Raw genomic sequence first — 24,383 nt, forward strand, 5'->3', positions numbered from 1 at the left:
ACTGCAAATGATCAGTGACTCAGGTTATCACTAAACTTTAAACGGCACCTCTGTGTCTCTGTGTGCTGAACATCTAGGATTGAGTCAGGCTGCATTGACTGTGGGACTTTAATGTGTTAAAAGCAGGTTGAAGACGGCTCAGAAACATTTGAAGATTAAAATTTAGCATTATGGCTGCTGGTGGTTTGTAAAGCCTCTACTCAGCTGTATTTTTGTTACTAATTTATGTTTGTTGTTGTTTAACACAGATTTCAGAAGAGCAAATATGCTTAATAGTTTAACTAGATTTCATTTGTCAGTGTGGGACTGCTGAGTCACCTGAAGAACTCATTTCATTCATTCTCCACATGATGTTCATTTACAGAAATGTTTCACAGGAACTGATTTCTCCCAAAGGGTGAACTAGTGTGTTTCCATAGATTACCTCTGTATGAATGTACTTCTTAAATGAAGGCAAGTGTTTGTCCTTTTTTGTTCCTCAGGTACAGTACGTGATATCAAGGGCAGGCGGTCATCACTGGGGGTAGACAAGAAGCAGACGTACTTCCAAGAGGGAGCTGCAGTGAGGTCAGAGGTCAGAATCTGAAACAGCTCAGGTTTATATTTTAGAGGTTATAAAAAATCAAAATGTATTATTTAAAGAAACCTTTAAATAATGGTCATAATTATGATTATTATAAGAAATATCAAACATTTAAGTGGATTTTCTGTTACACATATCGTGTTAGCCCTGCAATAAACTGGCAGCCTGTCTTTGTCCTGTATCAGCTGGGATAGGCTTCATCCTCCTGCAACCCTGAATTGGATACATTGTATTCCAATTATGTAATCTGATCATTTACAAACTCAAGGTATCTAATCAAAATGTAAGTGATGCCGCCCTTGACAGACAGGGAGATTTTATTCCTCAAAGACCATCATCCAGTCGAAGTACTAGTTGCCACGTGGTCAGTGTTCTCACAACCATTGATTTTATCTCACAACTTGTTTTCACCAAAGAATTTCAGTAAGTAAATATTCTTCAATCTCTTTTTCCCCCCAGTGTCTGCAGATCAGCATCAGTGTCCACGTGAAGAACCTAGTTATGTTGCCAGTGTCAACCCAACAAAAGGTACTTTACCTTCTTGTATATATTGTGATTCCTTTACTTTTATATTTGTTGTTATAGTTGAGTTAGGCAGGGCTTTTGTGCAGTCCTAAGAAACATACTGCCTAGAGTGTTTTTCACTTTGTGGAAGAGTTTCTTTATTTTTTTTCTGTTAGTGTGTGGAACTGAGGTGCTTCGTCAGGAGCTCCTTCAGTTGTTGGAGGATGGAGAAGAGGACGCAGCCATGACTTGTGAGACGTTGTCTGAGTCAGCTGCTACTCACTGGGCGATCAGAAACATGGTGTCCTTGCTAAAGTGGAAAGAGGCCAGGCCTTGTCTTATAGACAATATGTTAGCTACTCTGGATCCACAGTCACACCGTGTGTGTCAGTGTGGCAAACAAGTAGTTGTGAGGTGTCTGGACTGCCTGCCTCTTCCATTCCTTTGTGCTGACTGTGATATTGCAGTTCACACACGCTTTGTCCTGCACAGCAGAGAGGCAGTAACAGGAGGGTTTTTGCAGCCTTCATCAGAGTTTCACAATCCAATAGGTACGGTTTTTAAGTCTTATGCATTTATTGCTATGTACTATGAGTGTGTGCTGTTATTGTATATTTATTGTGTATCATTTAATTTCCAATTCTTTTTATATATATTGTGTGTTTTTAATGTTAGTTCGGCTGTTGCCTGTGCAAAGACCAGACTGTGTGTGACTGCCCAGCAGGTAACGTTGAGGTTTCACCCGGTGCAATTGTGGCTCTTGTAACCATAAATGGTAAGTTGCTCTTTTGTCACACAGTACATACACAATAGATGTGTTTGCAGGTTTTATTGCAAATTGTACATTGCTACATTGTTTTGAATTACCCTCGGCCCGCAGTATATGTGGGCACCTGTCAAAGGTCATTTGGATTTACCAGACCGCTTTGAAAACAACATGGGAAAAAATGAATGTCTTTGTTGAGCCATGACTGGATTTCTCCTTATCCTTCCTAAAGGCCGTTATAACCTTGCACTGCCAGTGGTGAGCTGCACCAGCTGTGGCCTAATGTGGTCCCCCTCAGTTAAGGACTTCCAGGGTGGTGGATATTGGCCTGGCACCTTAAATTTCTGCACCCTGTTTTCAATGGATGTCTTTCAGTCTTTCTATGACATTAAGAAGCTGCAGCAGGGATGTCACTTAAGGCCTTTGTCAAAGTGCTGGATGAACGAACAGCCCATTTTGGAAGGGTGAGTTTCTAAATTTGTCAAGTTTAAGGAAATTGTGCAAATCAATGTTTATGATGACTGTCCGTGAATATTCTGTTGTTTGTCCTCTACTTAAAAGACTGGCCGAATATCAGCTGATGCCTTCAGTAAAAGTTTCTTGGAGTGGAGTGCTGTAAAGTGTGAGGTGGACAGGATGTGCAAGGAGCCATGCTTTAGCTGCCCTGCCTGCACTCCAGACATGCTCGCCGTCTCAGTTGATGGAAACTGCAAGCTTTATCGCTTTCAATCAAATGCAAGGTACGTTATGCATTGTGTACATAAATCAAATATGGATTTGTACAAAAATTGTATTTTGATGTTTCTTTTCAAACAACTGTCACCGTGTTCGTTCAGCACTTCAGAGCAGGGGAACTTTGAAGGTGTCTTCATTGAGAAAGATGAGGAAGTTGCTGAGTTTGTGAAATACATCCAGAGACACACAAATGATGTAAGATACACATATATATCAGTGCTGTCAGCGTTAATCTTGTTAAAATGACGTTAACGCCATAACCATATACTCATACGTGTGTGTGTGTGGATACATATTTGGATGGGTGGATATTTATTTTGTTTTTCTCTTGGTGTTGTCGTAATACTATTTACTTGACTTTATCTTAATGTGTACTTCATTTTGAGTAGCTCACACTTGGATGTGCGAGGTATACTGCAGCTTGTAGTCTTGGATACGTTTAAGACATTTTGTTATAAGGTTGAATGAATTCAGCAGTCATGTATTGTGACCTCCTTTCTATAGATCAAATGGGGAGGTGCGTTTCAGGATGGGGACGGTTCTACAGTTGGAGAAGAGGTGGAACAAGTAAACAGTTTCCTGTCTAGGGCGGCCATCACAACGAAGTACATGTCTAAAGCAGGTGTGTGTCTGTGTGTGAGATTCCACTCAGTCTCCTGCTCATTCATTCTTATTTGTATACTAACTGAAATGCAGGGCGAACAGACATGCTGAGCCTCCTGGCTTTGGGCTGGAACAAAAGGAAAGTGGAACAACTGGGCCGCACTTTGAGCCAGAGATATCTAAAGGTCATTTTTTCAACACCCATTTTAATGTGTGTGGTAATGGGGGGGAAACACCAGTACTCTAAAAATGTCCATATGAATGACATTTATTAATGTATTCTTAGATCATAAGGATCCTTAGAGAACAAGTGGAGAGCCTGAATGCGAGCAGAAATGAGCTGGGTGTGGATGACGACACACTGCAGCAATGGGCTGAAGGTGAGTCTCAATATAATGCACTCGTGTATAACAACAGGACCCACCATGGCCTCATTAAAGAACTTAGAGTTAAGATCTTTCTGACAGTGTCAACAAACAATGAAAAATAAGCTTGTAAAAGCAGAATTGATGGCAGAGTTGTTGCGTTTGATCAAATTGGATTGGACCTGGGTTGAAGTGATGTCGTACTAGTTGGTTTTATAAAGCTGAACACCAACATACTTGTTATCTCATGATAATGCAGCACATGAAGGCTCCAGATGTCTTATAATGAATATCATCAAGTCAGTGATTACAGAGTCCACTGTAGTTTGGTGACTGTTACTCATCCTGTGTTCTGATTAATATTCCTCTCACTTAGAAACGGATCAAACTGATGGCAGCCTTGGAGCGTTGCAGGCACGAGTAGAGCAGCTTGTCGTCATCATCAGAGTGCGAACACAAAGTCTTTACAGACAAAATGGTGTCACAGTTTCTTTGAAACGGACCGTTTGATGCTCAGTTTGTACAGCTTGTACAGCTACTTTGTAAACAGAATAAAATCAGATCCAGGTTTGTTTAAGCTGGATGTGATTTGTTCTAGCAAACGAATTGATGAGTGTAGATTAAAATGTAAATATATGCATTATGTGAAGGTGTTCCTTTTTATGATTATTTACAGATAGCAACAAGAGGCGACACAGAATTCGCAAGGTCATCTTAGATGAGAAGAAACGCTTGGCGGCTGCTGTTGACGACTACAACAAGGAAACAAGCAACAAAGCAAATCGTATCCAGTGATGCCCTCATGCAGAGCGACGTTTGGCCCTGGCAGAGCACAAGTGAACGTAAGCTCTTGATTTCTAAATATCCTTTTTAAACAAACTCCCAGTATCTGAGCAGCAGTTGAATGTTTTGTTCTTGAATCATAATATGCTGCTATGTTTTCCCATCTGATGTTGTTAAACTGCAGCTGCTGCTGACCTCCGGACAAAGAGAAAGGTCTTTGAGAAGGTGATGGCTGTGAGGCGCCTGAGAGAGGAGGAGATGATCCTTTGCAGGGAGATGCAGCATCACTGGACAGTGTTGCAAATGCGATCTGTGGTGTTGGGGACAATCTCCTCAGACTGTAAGCACATCTTTTATTTATTTATACATTTGGTGATGAATTGATTGAAAATAATAGCAGATGCTAAAGTCTTACTGGATCTTTTACCTATATTTGGGTTGCTAGCTAACACTGCCTTCTCCCTTAAAAAAAGTTTAATTACATGATCCTAACTCCTTGTGTTTATGAGGTGAGTTTTTTTGTCTGTTTGTTTGTTTTACTTATATTTAATAGTTTTGTTGTTTTTACAGCCTCCCTTGTTGGCATGTCGGAGGATGCACAGAAAGGACTCCATAGCCTGGTTTAAAAACAAAGTGAACTGAAAGCTGAAACGCTCAAAGTAAAGGACGTGTACAAGAGAATCCTCAGCCACCAACCACTCCTGGAAATGGACTCAGAGGAGGAGGAGGACGTTTCAGACGATGAGAGTGATTTGAGCACTTCTGATGAAGACTGATTGTGTCATCATTGATGTTATGTTTGCTAGAATAAAAAGTTAATCACATCTGTTTAATGTGATTTTTATAATGTCTGTTTCAGAAATTGCTTATCAACAGACATTTTACATGTTGAGAAGAAAAATGTAATTCCCTTGGTGCAGTTGTTTACCCTGAATCATTCTTTCCCATCTAATTTAATGACTCGTGCACATGTTCAGATACAATAACATAATTGAATTCATGGGATGCTTTCTGGGCTGCTCAAATTACCACAAAATGTAAAAGCACCAGGCAGCACACTCACAAGGACATGTTTTGTTCAGTGTTTTGTTGAAGAAATCAACAAGTACAACTGAGATGTTTGCTGTAGTGGTGTGTTTGTTAAGAAGCATGCCAGCACACTGGTGAACTGACAGTCCCAGAATGCACCCGAGCCAGTGACTCGCCCCAGAACAAATGACATTAATTATCTAGAAAGACAACCGTGATCAAAGACTAAGTAAAAGAGTAGGAAACAAAAGATAAGGAAAGGTACTGTGGGGTAGGAAAGAAAGGCCAGAGCTGTGCAAAATGACCTCCAGCAGGCCACAAATATGCACGTCTGCTCAAACGGTCAGATACTGACTCCATGAGGGTGGTATGAGGGCTCGACGTCCACAGGTGGGGGTTGTGCTTACAGCCCAACACCGTGCAGGATGTTTGGCATTTGCCAGAGAACACCAAGCTTGGCAACTTTGCCACTGGCGGCCTGTGCTCTTCACAGATGAAAGCAAGTTCACACTAAGTACTTGTGACAGAGTCTGGAGACATATTGGAGAACCTTCTGCTGCCTGAAACATCCACCAGCATGATGGTTGGGCAGTGGGTGACTAATGGTGTGGGTGGCATTTCTTTGGGGGACCGCACAGCCCCCCGTGTGCTCGGCAGAGGTAGCCTGACTGCCATTAGGTGCTGAAATTAGATCCTCAGACCCCTTGTGAGACTATATGCTGGTGCGGGTGGCCCCGGGTTCCTCCTAATGCAAGACAGCGCTAGACCTCATGTGGCTGGAGTGTGTCAGCAGTTCCTGCAAGATGAAGGCATTGATGCTGTGGACTGGCCCGCCCATTCCCCAGATCTGAATCCATTTGAGGACATCTGGGACATCATGTCTCACTCCATCCACCAACTGCACCACAGACTGTCCAGGAGTTGGCAGATGCTCTAGTCCTGGAGTCTGGGAGGAGATCCATCAGGAGACCATCTGCCACTTCATCAGGAGCATGCCCAGGTGTTGTAGTGAGGTCATACAGGCATGTGGAGGCCACACAGACTACAGAGCCTCATTTTGACGTGTTTGAAGGACATTACATCAAACTAGATGAATGATTCTGTATTGCACTGATCAAGGAACCAACCCAATAGGAGCTAAAGGCATCCTCTTCACATTACTTAACATAGTGAGTTTATACTATGTTTAATGTGCATTTTCTTCATCAGTCTAGAACATAACATGTTAGCGCTCCCTGGTTCTTTTTGGAGACAGATCCTGAGACAGCAGGCAGCTTTGGAGAACTCATGCCAGCTGTGGTCATTAAGGAAAACTTTGATTTAATATTGATTTCATGACAACTATCCTCAGGCACATATTCCTGGATATATACAATGACACGAGTAGACACTAACCCCCAGCAGTCTGGTGCTATGACAGCATAACTAAGGGCTGACCTGAACCAGCCCCAACTATAAGCTCTATAAAGAAGTGAAGTCTTATGCCAACTCTTAAAAGTCTTGACCATGTCCACCTCCAAAACTCATAATGGACTTTGGAGGTGGACAGCTATCAAGCTCCTCACAGAGGAGCAGCTTGACAGCTAACAGCTCCCAATTTACTTTAGTCCAAATACATGAATTCAAATTGAGGTGATAACTATTTATCAACAGTATGAATGTCTGTTCCCGTCCAACAAAGTTGTTACTACATACCATGTTGAGCAGGGCTTCCACTTGACTTTAACTTCTTTTTCCTGAAAAACATGATATAAACAAACAATTAATTCAGAAAGACATGCAGGTTGCATACAAAAAGGAGCCTACAAACATTTGTGTACTGTTGAATGGCTCAATATATTATACAGTTAGTTTACAAAAATATAAGAACCACTACAATGCTTGTACTGCCAGCATCGAGTGCATGTCAGCAAAGCAACACTGCTTACATTGTGGCTCACAAGCTCCACTCCTTTTCATCAAAACCAAAATTTTATCTACATTCTGTTTTTTACACTTTAAATCCCAGTTAGGTTAAATATTACCAGTAGCTTTTCAGATAAAACAGTAATAAAGTCCTAATGGTTTCATAAATCTTCATATTTTTTTTCATATAAGCATCGGGGACAAGGCTGTCTTGCAACTGTTGAGGTCACTAGTGTGCGCCCTATTTCTTCCAGGATCACTCTTCATTTGTAGGTTTTAGTGGACTCCTACTACTGTGAAGTGGTTTTCATGGGACAGGGGCTTGTATTCCAAGATCTGGGAGATTGTAGAAATGAGCTGTGATGCCCTTCTTGCCATCTTTCCAGAAATATCAGTGATCTGGAAGCTGTTAGGCTGACTTACAGCAGCAGCACTTTCTGCACCTGCAGAAACTCCAGGACACATTTACTAACAGTGTTTGTTGCTGTGTGTGCTGCAGCTGCAGCTTTGAATTTTTTTTGAGAGCTAATATTTTGGCTTTGGTGTCTTGTTATGAAATGTACAAGAGTAAGAGTGTTAGCATGTGTGTCAAAGCTACGTTTGACTGGGAAACTCAAAGCTCAATAACCTGTATCAACAACAATTCACTGCAGCCTGTGTAATATTTGATGCATCATAATTTATTCCAGTCTATCTTGCAAATACATGTTTGCGTTGCAATGTCATGCACAACACACACAACTATTAGAGCCTTAAGATCAAACCTGCGTCATTCTTTTGGTCCACTGCAGTGTAGCAGTCAAACAAGGAGAAGTGAAGTGGCCCCAAATGGCCAGGATAGAGATCAGAGGGTTAATGCGTAAAATGCATAAAAATATTATTGATTACAGGATAATACATTAATGTTAATATCAACAATAAGCTTTTTACTCTGAAGTTACAAGTATAAACAATGCTGTTGCATTTACACTTACATTTTTTACTATAAGTATGGAAACAAGTGAACAGCATTTTATAATAAGTTTAACTGGAATTCTGTACACTGAAAAACAAACAACAGATAAAAAACACAAACAAACAGCCAGTGCCTTCATCTGTCCATTAAATGTCAAACATCGCTTTGACCTGTAGTCTCTGCTCGTCAGCACATGCTTTTAAAAAGAGCTCCATGTCCTCTGCAAACTGAAAAACAAAGAGGAAGAAGTCCCTCTACACAAAAACACTGTGGATGACAGGCCAGGCAAACATCTATTGACCTGTTTGAATGCCTCCTCATCATGTGAGCCTTGAAGTTTTTTTGTAAGAAGACTAAGACCACAGTGAGGACGTTTCATTTTCATGGACTTTCCACAAGCCCCAGTTTCATTTAGCACAGAGGGTGGAGCACATGAATGTTCTACCCAAGATTCAGGAAATGGTTTAGATGCTGGAGACGAGACATGGAGAGGGAGACGAGGCTCCACGGAGAGTTCAGTGGGGAGCAGTCCTGAATGCTGACATGACAATAATTGCCTTGCCATATCCCCACGCTGTATGACTGTCATGTTACAGAAGGGCAGTGAAAGTGCACCGGCACATCATTTTGTCTGTAAGAGAGAAAAAAAGAAAAAACATGTAATTTAAATGTAGTTGTATAGAATGCAGTCAGTTTATCTAACAATCAGATTGTACATATTAACAAAAATATCCAAGCCGTCCTCAATAATGAAAGCAAAATGGTGTGGATCACAAGAGCTGTCAGGAAATGTGGTGAACAGGAAAAATATTTAATGAAAACACTTTTTTCTCTCGCTGATGAATGAACTGAACTGTACAATGTGAAAAATAACTTTTAAGTCAACAAAGACCTGCAGAGGTGCTGAAAAGAAGTGCATATTTATGACTTTAACTATGAGGTATATTTAATACCAACATACCTTTGAAAGGCAAAGCACTTTGAATGTGTCCATTTATATGCTGCTCAATCTTTGCCCTGACAGCAGGGCTGAGAGTGGGGCACAGAGGGCAGTGAAACAGCCAACACGTGGTGCATTCCTGCAATTCTGGCCTGGAGGCAGAACTCCAATTTGATATTTGCATCTAAAACAGAGAGAAAAACAGATAAACACCATATACACATTTAAGTTCAGGTTTTAGCAGAAATAACACGTTACAGTTAGCATGTAAGAGATTTGGGAGAAAATTCTTTACAAAAACATAATTTACAAGAAACTTTTATTTGTGACATACGTATCTATTGACATATAAAAGACAATTGAACAAAGGCTAACTAACATCTGGGCAATAAAACAGAATAAATAGAGAATATTAGTATTTATACATATATAAAACTCTCTGTGACGACCTTTACAATGTTTTTGCAGGTGGAATGAGAGACATGAATAAAGTGCAATATGCAGTAAATGGAACAATGTGCATTGATGTTACAGATCGTGAAAAGTAGTGAAGTGAATTTGTTCATAACAAGCAAAAATCAAATACGTTTGAAACTGACCACTAAATGCTAACCAGAGGTGTCAAAAGTGCACATTCTTACTAAAGTTTAGATGCCTCGGGGGTCTGACCGTTGTTGTAGCGCTAACAGGGGAGGAAGCCAGAGTCCCCTGAGAGGACCCACACAAACACGGGGAGAACATCCAACCTCCACAGAGACTCTCTCTGCACTAAAAGCACAAAATAAAAATCACACCGTCATGTAATTCAAGAAACTGGTCTTAAAAACAGTTAATCTAATGTGTCCACATGGAGCCCGTGTTAAGGTCCGTACTGGGCTTCAGAACATCAAGTGAACAACGTCAGATGGGACCTGGGTGCGTTGTCTCCTGATAGAAAGTGCTGAGGATCAGAAGGACTCAGGGACAACATGATATCTGTCCAGCAGAGGGCGGCATTATTCCAAACGGCTCCATCCTAGAAACATGATGTGGAACAGCTGACCTGTAGATCTGCTCAAGAACAATCGTCACAGTCTGATCACAGTCAGTCCCACGTCTGCCATGTTCTCAGCTTCCTTTAGTACAGGTAGCTTTAATGATCATTTCAAGTGTGGTTGTTTCATGGAAACAGAGAGCAGACTGCAACATCCGTGGCAGCCACCTCTAACACTCTGATGGACGTGTGGACAGCAATGCTGCCTGGAACAGTACCGATGTTTCAGGGCTGATGACGTTTTTGGGTGGGACATCTACATCCTGACATATCAAGGTTACTTTACTTTTACGTAAATTTGCTTTACAGAAAAATAATAGCATTTGTCATCCCTTCACAAACACACACATCGATTTAAACCTGACAGACACATATTTGGAAATTAGACGCGATGAATCAAATCAGAAAAACAGTTATTAGTTATTAAGTTTAGTGACGGCAGCAGGGACAAAGCTGCTTTTATAAGACTTTGTCCTGCATCATTCTCATGATAAAACAGACTCAATGGCCCCAAGATATTTATATGACTGCACTTGCTCAGGTTTGTCCGGATTTCAAACTGTTCTAAAAGTCTTTTGATTCAAATCTGGGGCTGTGTTATTGAAAGCAGCAGAGAAATCGATGAACTGAAGTCCTTTACTCTCTACATGTTTGACAATCAGGTGAAGTAGAATCAAAAGCGCGTCCTCCACTCCTCTATTGGGCTCATGTGCAATCTGCATTGAATCAAGCTGAAGTTCAGTGTCTTCCATAATCACATTTCTGATGATTTGTTCAAAGACTGAGGTGAGGGCAGCAGGCCTGAAGTCGTTTAGAACTTTTGGACGACTAGATTTAGGACCAGGAACCACAACAGCTTCTTTCCCAAGAGAGGGCATGAACGATTTATTCAGAATAACCTAAAATATAGGACTGAGTTCTTGAGCACAAGTGTAGGAGCCATATGAGTTGTTCCTTTTTGTTTTGGATTAAGAGGGTTGGTTTAAATGCACACCTTGTATTGGTGCACGGGTGTGGGGCGTGACTCGTGGGCGTGTTAGGTGATAAATGTGGTTGTACTCACCTGATGAGCAGAAAGGTCGGGTGAGCATGAGGGGAAACCTGTTGACCCCAGCTTGAGTCATTGTGATGCATTTTTGGCTGTAACTTGATGTATGTTTTATGCACTAATTGATGCCATAGGCCGATGTTGTAGTTTGGTGTAGTAATTGGTGTAATTCTTTGTGAGTTGCAGTCATTGTGTTTGTGCAGTCTGTGCATTTGTTTAATAGTTCGATGTGCTGATTTGTATAGTGGACAGTAACACGTGGAATTAAAGGAGCAAATAGTGCAGAAGTGCATCTCATGTGTTTGTTGTTGTCGTCATCAGCGTCCTCATGTTTAGCCTGCTGCGGCCATTTGCTGGAGGAGCCACAACAACTTGTCAACAGAAGAGTTTGTAGGTTTTATTAGATTATTTATATATAGTTTTATTGGTGAGAGTTTGATGCTTCGCTGTTGCCTTTTAGAGTAAGCCTGTGGCTTCACACAGCTGTTTCAATCAGGAGTCTTATTCCCCTGTTAGGTTTCAGCAGTTTCACCTGCATTAGGCGTTGTACTGATTTGCTTTCTATTGTGCATCAGGCGGCTGAAGCCATTGGCTTGGGAGTACCGCCGCAGTTTGTGTTTAAGACAGTTTGTCTTCCTCACAGCTGACGGTATGGAGGTACATAAATACCCATCGCCAGTATGTACGGAAGACTAGGCTGAGTTAGTTAGGTTTAACAGGCAGATTAGTGGGGATGTTACTCCTGTTAATTGTGTGTGTCCAAGGTTTATTGAAAGGAACGTCATTAATTTGATGTGTTGGAATGAAGCTCTGTGGCATAGGTGCAGTTCAGCGTTTGGATTTTGTAATGTTTGAGTTATGAGTTATGTGAGTTATGCAAACAACAAAGTTTTTTGCAGCTGTTCACCTAAAAATGCAGCCAAGACGTTTTTAAAATAAACATTTCAAACTATTTACAGAACAATCAGCTGTTCGGCATCAAATCTGATGCCACACAAATTATTTGTGCCACTGCAAAAAATAATTTCTGTCCACTATGAGATAAAGGAGAACAACAGCCTGATACCTGCAGGCCTGACAACAGCAGATGTATCACTCCACATCAGCCACGCCGCTTTGCTAGCTAAAACACATAAGGACGCTGTCATAGCCTGTCAACCATGTTGATTAGCTGCGTATATACACGAATGTGAATCGCATCATTGGCTGGACTATGGGATAAGGTGGCATCATTCTAATCGCATACAGGAGCAGCCGGACACTTACTGACTATTAACTACTCGATTTAAATCAAGACGCAACCTCTCGCGCTCTCTCTCTCTCTCACACACACACACACACACACACACACACACACACACACACACACTTTCTAACAGCCATCTTCAAGATAAAACAAATCAAGCTCCAATAACTAGTGAAAAATGTAAAAACTCTCCAAGACATCTGGATTAACGTTAAATCCTAATAACTGTGAACTCTTTGCCATAAATGATAAACTGTAAGATTCCTGTTAAATCAGAAATAAGATATTTGGAAATTCATCTCACAAAGGACCAAAAAGTAAATCGGTCGTTGAACGTGGAGAAGAAACTAAAAGAATTCAAGACCAAACTGAACTCTGGGCTTTTGTCACGGTTCTGGGTCATTTTGACCCAGCATTTTCAGTTCTTATATTACTTTGTATTATGGTTTGTATCCCGATGCTTTTGTTTATTGGTATTCTATGTTTCTGTTATTCTTAGTGAGGGATTAGTTCTTAGGTTGTGTCTCGTGTTTAGTATAGGTTCAGTGTCAAGTCTGCGTCTGTTTCTTGTTTCCTGTTTTATTGTGAAGGGTTGTCTCATGTCAGTGGCTGTATCCCAATTCAGGGTCTGCAGCCTTAAAGTACGCATTTCAAGGCCGATTACGTCCCAATTCAAAGGCTGCTCCAAATGCGGCCGTGAAATGCGTCCTTCATTTCCCTGAATTTTAAGGCTGTGGCAGTGTAGACTTCGTGGCCCAACATATCCCAGAATGCATAGCGCGGCAGTGGGTGTGGATAATTTAGCCGAAAAATGGCATTAAAACGGATCTCCAATGTGCACTGGACGACAGGAGGGGGAAATCCTTGTGAAAGTGGCCAAAAGACACGAAAAAGGTTACGGCAAAAACAACTAATCATCCGTGTGGATACTAACTCACTCGCCTGGCTAGTGCGCTGCAGAGAGGACGTGAGTAACATCAGTTCTTTTAAGTGAAGGATGTTTTTGAAAATACTGAGAAAATGTCAGGAGGCGTTGGACAAATGGACATTTTTGATAATGGCAAAGAGGATTGAACAACATATGTGGTGAGAGATGAACAATATTGTCTGGCTAACAAAATAGAGGATGAGAGGAAAGTTGCTGTGTTCCTGAGTGTCATGGGAGGAAAAACATACAACTTGTTGCGCAGCATCAAACAAAAACTAAATGTGCAAAAGAGACCGAAAGCTGCATGAAGTAACTGAGAAAGACTCAAATGATTCTCAGGAGGATTTGGCATGCCTGGAGCTGTACACAATGCAAGAGAAAGACAATGATGCAATATGGCTCACACCAAAAATACAAGAGGTTGAGTTACAGATGGAACTGGACACTGGGTCTGCCCTCTCACTGATCTTATATGAAGATTACAGAGACAAATTCCCCAATCTGAAACTGAAACACACCTCGGTGAAACTGAAAACATACACAGGTGAAAGAATAACTCCTCTGGGAAAAGTGAAAGTGGAATATGAGAAAAAGAAACGCAACCTGGAACTTTATGTCAATGAGACTGGAATGAGGCCTGAGTGCACATTCTGTGGATGAAAGACTGAAACAGAAACTTAATAACCGTGCCCAGGTGATCAAAGATGGAATCAGCACCCTGAAAATATTAAAGCACAGATCATACTGGAGGACAATGCAAAACCAAGATTTCACAAAGCACGTCCTGTACCTTATGCTTTATGCCCCAAAGTCGAAGCAGAGCTCCAGCGCTTGGAAGAGCAAGGAATACTCACCAAGGTGGAATGGTCAGATTGGGCTACACCAATAGTGTCAGTAAGCAAGAAAGCAAGTGACAGAGTGCAGATCTGTGGTGATTTTAAGGTTTCAGTGAACCCAGTTCTCCACATAGATCAGTACCCACTTCCGCGGATAGAAGACATATTCACAGCAGTCGCAGGTGGCAAACACTTTTCAAAAACTGACCTTGCCCAGGCTTATCTCCAGTTGGAAGTAGAAGAGACATCCAGGAAATATGTGGTGATAAACACTCACAAAGGCCTATATCAGTACAACAGGCTGGTATTTGGTATCGCCAGTGTCCCAGCAGTATGGCAACGTGCCATGGATCAGGTCCTACAAGGCATTCCAGGAACAGTGTTTTCTGGATGACATAATAGTCACTGGTGTTGATGAGGAGACTCATCTGGCTAACCTAACAGCAGTCCTGGCCAGGCTAGAAAAATATGGATTGAGAGCAAACAAAAACAAATGTGAGTTCTTCAAGGATGCCATTGAGTATTGTGGACACAAGATCGACAGACATGGGCTCCACAAAACCGAGGACAAAGTTGAAGCAGTCCTGAAGGCACCAGACACTAAAAATGTGAGTCAGCTACGTTCATTCTTGGGCTTAATTAATTATTACCACAAGTTTCTACCAAACCTTTCAACAGTCCTGCACCCGCTGAACTCTCTGCTGCAACAAAATGTCGAATGGAAGTGGACAAAAAACTATGAAGAGGCATTTAATTTAGTTAAGTTAAACAGCTCATTACATCAGAGGAGGTTCTGACACACTTTGACCCCAAGCTACCACTTCGCCTCGCCTGTGATGCCTCACCATATGGCATTGGTGCCGTGCTATCTCACAAAATGCCTGATCGATCCGAACGACTACTTGCCTTTGCCTCAAGGTCCCTAAATGCAGCCGAGCGCAACTATACGCAGATAGACAGAGAAACACTCAGTCTAGTGTGGGGAGTGAAGAAGTTTAATCAGTATTTATATGGACGACACTTCACCCTGATCACAGACCACCGACCGCTGGTGTCCATCTTTAACCCTCAGAAAGGTATTCCAACCATGGCTTGCGTACGCTTGCTTGGGCTTTGTTCCTGGGTGCACACACCTACACCATTGAGTTCAAAGGGACAAAGCTACATGGAAATGCAGATGGACTTTCACGTCTTCCACACATGCAACCCACCGAAGAAATGACTGATCCAGCTACTGTGTTTCATGTTAAACAAATGGAACCCCTACCTGTCACAAGTGCTCAGGTGAAAAGAGAAACGAGCCAAAACACAATCTTGTCAAACGATCTTACTGTGAATGGTTGGCCGTCCTGTAGTGACACTCAGTTCTCTGCGTACTCCACCCGCAAAGACCAACTATCCGTTTGCCAAGGATGTGTCATGTGGGGAACTCGTGTCATCCTGCCACCCAAACTACGTACAAAGGTACTGGACTCACTGCACGATGGACATTTGGGTGTTAAGATGAAAGGTCTTGCTAGAAGCTATGTTTGGTGGCCAGGCACTGATTGTGAAATGGAGAATATGGCTAAATCCTGCATTGTTTGCCAGCAGACGCTGCGCCAGCCTCAAACAGCACCTGTACACGCGTGGGAGTGGCCATCTGCTCCATGGCAACGCATTCATATAGACTATGCTGGCCCATTTATGGACCAAATGTTCCTGGTTGTGGTTGATGCCCACTCAAAGTGGCCAGAAATCTTCCCCGTAAAGCAAGCAACAGCTGCCAGCACGATCAATAGTCTTTGGTCACCGTTTGCACGCACAGGTCCGCCACAACAGCTCGTAAGTGACAATGGTCATCAGTTTACTGGAGAGGAGTTCCAGTGTTTCCTTAGGAGTAACGGCATACGACATATCACTTCAGCTCCCCATCATCCTGCAACAAAGCTGAACCAGCCAGTCGCACAGAGGGGAAACCGCTACAACAGAAAATTGACAATTTTTTTACTGTCTTACCACTCATGCAACAACTGGACACACACCTGCAATGCTCTTCATGGGATGAAATCTGAGATCACATCTAGATTTGCTGAAACCAGACATTCGCAAGGATGTCCAAGATAAACAGTCTTCCATGGTGGAAGCAACAAGAAACAAAACCAGGTTCGTCAATGTTGGACAAAAAGTTCTCGCCAGAGACTACAGAGACCCAAGTAAGAAAAGGCATTCTGGCACGATTCGTTCACGGACCGGACCGCTGATATACACCATAAATGTTGGAGCCAACTTAGTCTGGCGTAAACATGTTGATCAGATTCTAGATGCAGAATGTCACGTAGTTCCAGAGCAACCCGAGAGGACACATCTACACTTCAAGATTCAGAAGAGTTTGCCCTCGCTTCACCACCTGAGGTTCAGGGTTTACGTGAAACCACCAATGTTCAAACACCTGAACTTTCCACACAGAGCACTATGGACTCTGACCAAACAGGCAGACGTTACCCTGAGAGAAATCGCAGAGCACCTCAGAGACTGAACTTATAGGTTTCCAGTTCATTTTGTAAGGAAAGCGGTTAAAATGTTTAAGAGGAAACAACCTACCTCTATGTTGTAAATCACTGAGTAGGTGTCATATTTCAGTTTAAGTACAATTATTGGGTTACGGCATTTACCTGAAAATATCTCGATTGTTTGATACTTAATGTGTTCATCAAAGCTGGATGGGAGGAGCTGTGATGTATTTAGTAAAATCAGTTTATATTTTGTGGTAAAGTAGAGAACACCAAGCGTGGTGCATGTGCGCATTGATATGCCTGTGCCGTTCCACAACATGGTTAATAAAGTAAGTTACTAACAACCAAAAATGTGTTGTTACTTTACCAGTTAAGTTATAAAAGAGAACATAACAAACTGGTTGAGATCCTGGATTAAAGAGGGAATGGGAAGGGAAGAGGAGTACAGAGGACTGATTGGTCGGTTCATGAGGAGAATCACCTGAAACTGAATGTGGCCAAAACAAAGGTGCTGGTGGTGGACTAATTGTAATTTAAAATGTGAAAATTTTAGCTGTCCTCCATCATTCTCCCTGAGGAGTCGAGTTACGGTGACTTTGTATCTTCTACAAGAGACGCACAAGAGCAAGTTTAAAAAAAAACTGTAGAGGAAAATATGGCAAAGTCCCAAGACTTACAAAAGGAAGCTTATGCTAGACGAGTCCAGAAGTACAGAAACCTTGTGTACAGCGTTGGAGATGAAGTTCTTCTCTTGAACATGAAACGTGGAAGGAAGGGAGGAAGACTTGATCCAGATTTTTCAGGACCCTACACAATTCAAGACATCGCTGGCAAATGTGTGAGATTAAAAAACACAGAAGGAGCAACTTTAAGAAATCACTACAGCATTGACCATATCAAGCCGTACAGAAGAAGCCACCATGTAAATATCAGTGACAAGTAAAAATACCCAACTCGCAGTCAGACAGTGAACAGCAGCACAGACCTGAAGATGCCTCCCTGCCATCCTACTGCTAACCCTCAGTGCCAGCAAAGTCCAGAGGATTCATTATGCACCCAAAACGGCTGACACAAGGAGTTTAATTGTGTTCCAGGACCAGAAACGCGTGAACAAGAACTTCCCTCCCGGAAACAAAGCTTAGAAAATGAAGGTGACATAGTGAACAACTCTTTTTGACCAGTTGGTCATTTGTTGCCAGTTTGGCGTTGCAACTTAATTGACTGTTGCATGACTTTGTTTGCATTTTGCAGTCTTCAACTCATATTAGATGTAAAGAAACATGCACTGAGCTTGTGGAAGTCTGGAAATGGATCTGCCTGTCAGTAATTTTCTATTTTGCCCACCCGCTGTACCTTTCCTATTTCTCTGCGTGTAAATGCATGCCTATTGTATTGACTTTTTTCCTGTTGTGGCCCGTCGGCCTTTACCAAGCGTATCCACTAGAAATCTCATGCATGCCTAAGCTAACTTATCATATTTTTCTTTTAGTAAAGAGGCTATGGCGTGCAAAGGATACTGGGCGCTTGGAGGCAGCTGTTGGACCATACAAGTTATTGGATTCCTCTTTTCGAACACTGCAGGGGTCACGGTGGCTTTCTGATGAGGTAAGAGAACTTATCATTGTTGATTCTGATTTCGAGGTTCTGCTCCTTCTGAAGCATTTGCAGTGCAGAGACCATTAATAGTTTAAAATGTGCGAGTAGGTCGGGGGGTTTGTATAGCAAAACTCTGATAAGGTTTCACCCATTCACTTCAATAGGAAAAAATGTTATCAACCACAACACAGATGTTGTGACATCATAATACCCAGTTCCAGTATATGCAGAAAGAACCTTTATCAGCAATTCTATTCCTTTAGATGTTTTTGTGTACAGCACTCAAGCAGTTACTTCAAAAATTGTTGCTGTTGTTGTATAAACTCAGATTTTTCAAAACAGGTCATTGATGCATATCTGCACCGTGTTATTGAGAGACGAAAGGAAAGTAAGAAATGTCATTTACCTACTAATTTTGAAATAAAAAAAAAACCCTATTTACTGTTCTATAACATTTTTCTATACTTGTGCAGAATGCTGCACACCTGCTCTGTTCAGTAGTTGCAAGCTCGTTGTTTTCTGGGCAGTTCAGATGCCTCAACAAGGTATGTTGAAAGCTCAGAAGTGGTCCAAACAGTTGACTCCTTTCTGTTGCTGAGGAAAGAGTTCGGTTCCTTTAAAGAAGACTATATTTGAAAACACCCTGAGACGCATGGTACCTAAGTAAATCCAAATTACTCTGCACTTCCAATCCCACAGATGAAGTTCCCAGTTGAAGACCTGGCTGTGCCCTGTGAACTTTGGTACACACTGGATTCTTGTGGTATGTGTTCATTTTGTTATTAATTTGTGTAATTTGTTGTGAAGCAGTTTCTTGCACAAAGTGTTATTTTTAAATAAGTTTTCAGTGGCACAAACAATTGTAATTTTTAATTTAACTTTTTCTTTAGATTGTCAACATTTCTGCACAGAAAATACTGCTCATAGACCCCATGGGAATGAAGGTGTTTATGACAGGAAAATTCTGCGCAACTGGAGGTATGTATGATACTGAGGTGTTATTCTTAGATTAAAAAAAAAAATCTTGTTTCATTACAAACACTTTTGTTCAACTAGGAATTTTCTGAGGATGAGAGGGCATGAAGACACCATGGAGTGGCAGTTACAGACTATGCAACACAACAAGCGACAGGATTCCAGCAGTTGTGGAGTTTTACTGTTAAAGGTAACCCGTATTCAAATGATTCAGTTTCTTGTTAGCTAGAATTAAGACTTTAAGTGAATTTAAGTGAAGTGAAAGTTATTTCGGTCAACAACAACAAAGATGATCATTTTACATAGAAGTACTTAATCATACAGTAACTGAAAAAGGAATAGGCTGAAGCCTTGTGGCTTATAATTATCCTATCCTTTACCTAATTAAGACTTTACATTCTAATTATGATCAATCTCACAGTTTGCAGAACACTACCTTGATTTTGGAGAGGTCAGTGAGGTGTCAACCACTACAGAGCCAGTTGTGCTGGAGCGAATGCAGATAGCTTGCACCCTACTTGAAAATCGAGGTAAGTCCAGTAAAGTCCTTATCACGTTAGTGCGTACTTCCAATTTAAATAGTGCTTTTCAAACAGCACAGTACAAATAGTGCTCTTCAAACACTTTCAGATAAGACCCTTCTCAAAGTCTAATTTAGACTAATTTTCCAGGAAGTATATTTGGAAAAAATGTACTATTATTTTTTAATTATTCAATAAATAATGTTTGATTAAAACCTAACTATGATTGTGTTTCAGGGAACGCTGAGGACTACTGCATTGTTTGCTCCATGTTAGATGCTAACGCTGACCGCAGCATGATTGAAATGGTAAAACAAAACAAAACAAAAGAAACACATAAGTCTTAGTATCATTACTTGCCAATCATAATTAAAATGTTGAGTAATAGTATTCACCAAACAGAATATGAGCCATTTATTTTTCCTTTCCAGGTGCAGTGTGAATCTTGCCAAAGATGGGCACATTTTGAATGTGAAAAATATAAAGAGAGCAACCAAGAATATAAATGCCAAAAATGTAGCCAGAGTCAGACAGAGACTGTGCAGAGACTGTAGAAGGACAGAGCAGCAGCAGAGCAGTCCAGATACACTGATGATCCTCTGTCAGATCCAGAGGGACACACAGGGATGATGCTGGACTCTACATTGTGTCTGACAGTGGAGCTGTTCTCAGAGCAGTTCACTCTGCAGCACTGACAGTCATCTGCACTTCTTCTCATTCCTCTGTCAGTCACTGCTGGATGAAGCTCTCCTCTCCACTTCCCAGTAACATGGCCCAGTCAGAGCGTCTCTACACACAAGCTGCTGCTGCTTCAACCTCTCTGGATCATCAGGACACAGCTCCTCCTCTCTCAGCACACACACCGTCCTGTTTACCATCATCACCTCCACCTGCAGAGAGAAGAAGGAAGAACGGAGGAGATAAACGAGTGTTTCCAGAGACTCTTCATCAGCTGTCAGTCAGTGATGCAGCACATCCAGTATAAAGAGCAGCAGGGACTTCAGTGCTGGGACTGTACTAGGACTCATTGTTGCTTCACTTTTTCTAATCTTTGGATTTTTATTGAAGTTGATGAAAATGTTTTTCCCTCCTAGTTTGAGTTTGGACTTTCATTCATTAGAAGAACCTTGGTGTGTCCACTCTGAGCTCTGTAGGAACCCCAACAACAAGCCCAACAATCCAGATGGACGGTTCCAGCTGTTAACTGGAGGAATTCCATCCAAACATCTGCTCTCACTAAATTCTTCCTCACCTACAGACTGTGTTCTTCACTGCTTTAAACTTGGAAATGAATGCAGTCATTGGTCTGCGTGCTGCTTTGTTCAGAGAGCTGATTGGCTGTTGACAGCGTTTGATCAGAGCGTGTCAGCCGTTACTATGGTGACCATAAAGGTCAGAAACAGGAAGTGTTTGTGTCCAATCCTGAAGCCTGTCACCATTCTCCTCTCACAGCTTCACTGAGAAGCTGCAGCTTTACAGGAAACACTGGATCTTTGTTTCATACTGACTGTGTTTAGTACAGTACTGCTGACAGCACCACCCACTCACTCCATCACTCTACTGACCCCAGAGTCTCCAGTCTGTAGTCTGGACTCTGCTGAAGATCAGACAGCTGCTTCACATCTGGATGCTTCAGGTTGTTTCCCCACAGGTTCAGCTCTCTCAGATGGGAGGGGTTGGACTTCAGTGCTGCTGCCAGATAATCACAGCTGATCTTTGACAAACCACAGTCCCATAATCTGTATAAAGAATGAAAGATGTAAGTTTATTAGACAAAGTGTGAGCTTGAAATCATTCAGTGTTTCATCATCTGTTCAGAGCTGAAGAAGGTTCAGAATGTAGAAGTTTAGAAAATGGAAACTCCAAACAGCTGAAGCCAACAGGAAGCAGCTTCAAACAGGAAACTGTGCAGAGTTTCAGACTATATGTCCTGATGCAGCCAGTTGGATTTTGGAGATTTGAATCTCTGTTCTGTGACTAAGTCCTTGAATCATTTCTTCCAGTTGGTCCAACAAGACAGACTAAGTGTTGGACATGTGTTGTGGCTCCATTAGGGGAGCTTCTAAATGTGATGTGATGGCCCCTCTGGGTCTGTCAGGTCACAGCACTGAAGAGAGCTCAAACTGGGCACACAGTTGTTCCAGTCTGGACCAAAGACTCTATACTGGGACTGAGGGACTGCTTTGACTGCACCCACTGGGACTTTTTAAAGGCTCATGTTCTCACTTAGATCATCGATTTCTACTTACATTTCTTTCTGGGAAAAATGGGGATTACTTTGGAAACAGGAAGTATTTTCCCCAATAAGCAGCCCTGGATTAGTAAATCACTCCAACATGTTCTCAGGCAGAAGAAGCTGTCTTGTTATGAGGGAGAGAAGAAAAAGATGGAGGCACAGAAACTTGTTGAAAGAGAGATAAAGCAGCTAAAATCAGGTGTAAAAGTAAAGCAGAGGATGAGCTGAATAAAGGACACTCAAGGCTGGCTTGGAAAGGAATGAAGTCCATGGTGGGGATGCAGAACAAGGAGCAAAGATGAATGTGATGCTGAATCAGCAGAAGACTTGGACTCATTTGATTCCAGCTTTGATATCATTGATTTCAATGAAGAGCTTTGTGATTGTAGCAAAGGGCTGGTAGCTCTGAGAGTCCCACTGATGAGGTGTTTGTGTGGAAATCTCTTAGTGGGACCAAAGAGAGAAAAAGCCCTGGTCCTGATGCTGTGGGAGGGAAATGATTGAAGTGTGCTGTGAGGAACTGACTGGGAGATTTTCACACATTTTCCAGTCCTCCTTGGAACAACAGGAAGTTCCCAGCATATGGAAACAAAGGTTAAGTGTCCTATGGCACTCAGTGATGATGGTGCTGTGGCCCCACCACCTCCACCTCTTTGTAAAGGAACTAACTGTCATCTGAAGCTTCAAATGGAACTAAGACTTCCTCCACTAGGTGGCAGTGTCTGATGAGAAAGTGTTAGTGGAGCTGGCCTGGAGTCAGAAACAGGAAGATGCAGGATTTGGGCTGAAATGGGGAAAAGTGGTTGGCACTAGTGCCTTAAAGCAAGAAGGTTGTAGGTTGAAGCTTGTTGGCCTTTCTGTGGAGGTTGGATGTTCTCCCACAGTCCAATGAAATGCTGCTTAGGTTCATTGGTGCTTCTAAATTGGCTGTAGGTGTGGATGTGAGAGAGTGCTTCTCTGTCTCTCTCTGTTGGCCCTGTGATGGACTGCTCACCTGTGCAGGTGGACCACGCCTCTTGCCCTATGACAGCTAGGGCACAGGCTGCAGCCCTGTGAGCCTAAGCTGAATAAACAGTTAGCAAAAATGATCCATAGATGGCCTGAAATCCCCCAGTTAGCAGTTTGGTAGATAGCTATGACATGCTAATCCCATCCAGCAGCTGTATTCTACCTGTAAGATGATCCCTGCTGAGCCAAAGCACTTTTTCATATACAAATTACAACCTTTAATAGAAACCTATTGGTCAGCATCTTATTAGCCTGCTGTTAGCTTAATTCCACAGAAAACTGAGAGAAACTAACAGAGTTGATAAAGAATAAAGAGAAATGTGCTGATTTAAAGCCTTTGAAGTGCTTCAGATGATCTCTGTCCACTTCTGTCCACTCATTCATTCATGTAAGCTTTCTAATGCAGCTTTGATCTTCACAGTCTGCTTCATGAAACTCATTCTAACCCTGAATGTCAGAGTGTTCCTCCTTCTCTTTCCCATCATTCATGCTGGCAGTGGAGGAGATTTGGATGTTGGACTGTGTTTTGGATGATGTGTGTATGTTTGTGTTGGACTGCTGTCTGTAAAGCAAACGCACATTTTGCTTTGGATTTCAGTGTCAGACAGACTTTAAGGTGGAATGAAGAGTTGGAGAGTTTCACAGTGAATTATCCAGTGGAGGATTTTTCTTCTTCTTTGAAGGTTTGAAATGTGAACATTGTTCTGCTGCAGTCAATGGACTAAACCAGAGAAGAAGAAAACAGACTTTACCATGAAGATCCTCAGTGTGGATCAGTATAATATCAGCCTGATGTCTGCAGTTTAGTGTCAGCACAACTTTCACATCATATTCATCTCAGCACAACTAAAACATGCTGACTGACCTCAGAGTTTCAAGTCCACATCCTGGACTCTCCAGGAAACCACACAGATGCTTCACTCCTGAATCCTGCAGCTTGTAGTTGATGCTCAGGTCCAGCTGTCTCAGATGGGAGGGGTTGGACTTCAGTGCTGCTGCCAGATAATCACAGCTGATCTCTGACAAACCACAGAGACTCAATCTGTATAAAGAATGAAAGATGTAAGTTTATTAGACAAACTGTGAGCTTGAAATCATTCAGTGTTTCATCATCTGTTCAGAGCTGAAGAAGGTTCAGAATGTAGAAGTTTAGAAAATAGAAACTCCAAACAGCTGACAGAGTTCATACGCCTTTGTCAGGGTCAAATTCAAGCAAGACCATGTGAAAATTAAAACACATCATCCTAGGTGAACTTAAACACCTTTGTTCCCCTTTTGTTAAGACATAGAAAA

The 24,383-nt window shown here is 41.9% G+C and overlaps 1 protein-coding gene across 1 annotated transcript in view; it reads right to left on the minus strand.

Moving 5' to 3' along the window:
• Nucleotides 1-24,383, minus strand: part of LOC145422960 (protein NLRC3-like) — a gene marked incomplete at its 5' end in the record, with an annotated part of 416,117 nt that overhangs the window by 385,951 nt on the left and 5,783 nt on the right. Inside the window, 2 exons of the mRNA XM_080294988.1 lie at nt 21,412-21,585; nt 23,956-24,102. Of these exons, the coding sequence (XP_080151114.1) occupies nt 21,412-21,585; nt 23,956-24,102 (321 nt within the window). The remainder of the gene's footprint in view (nt 1-21,411; nt 21,586-23,955; nt 24,103-24,383) is intronic.

This window comes from Astatotilapia calliptera, chromosome 3 (genome assembly GCF_964374335.1).
Source record: "Astatotilapia calliptera chromosome 3, fAstCal68.1, whole genome shotgun sequence".
Taxonomy (NCBI): Eukaryota; Metazoa; Chordata; class Actinopteri; order Cichliformes; family Cichlidae; genus Astatotilapia; species Astatotilapia calliptera.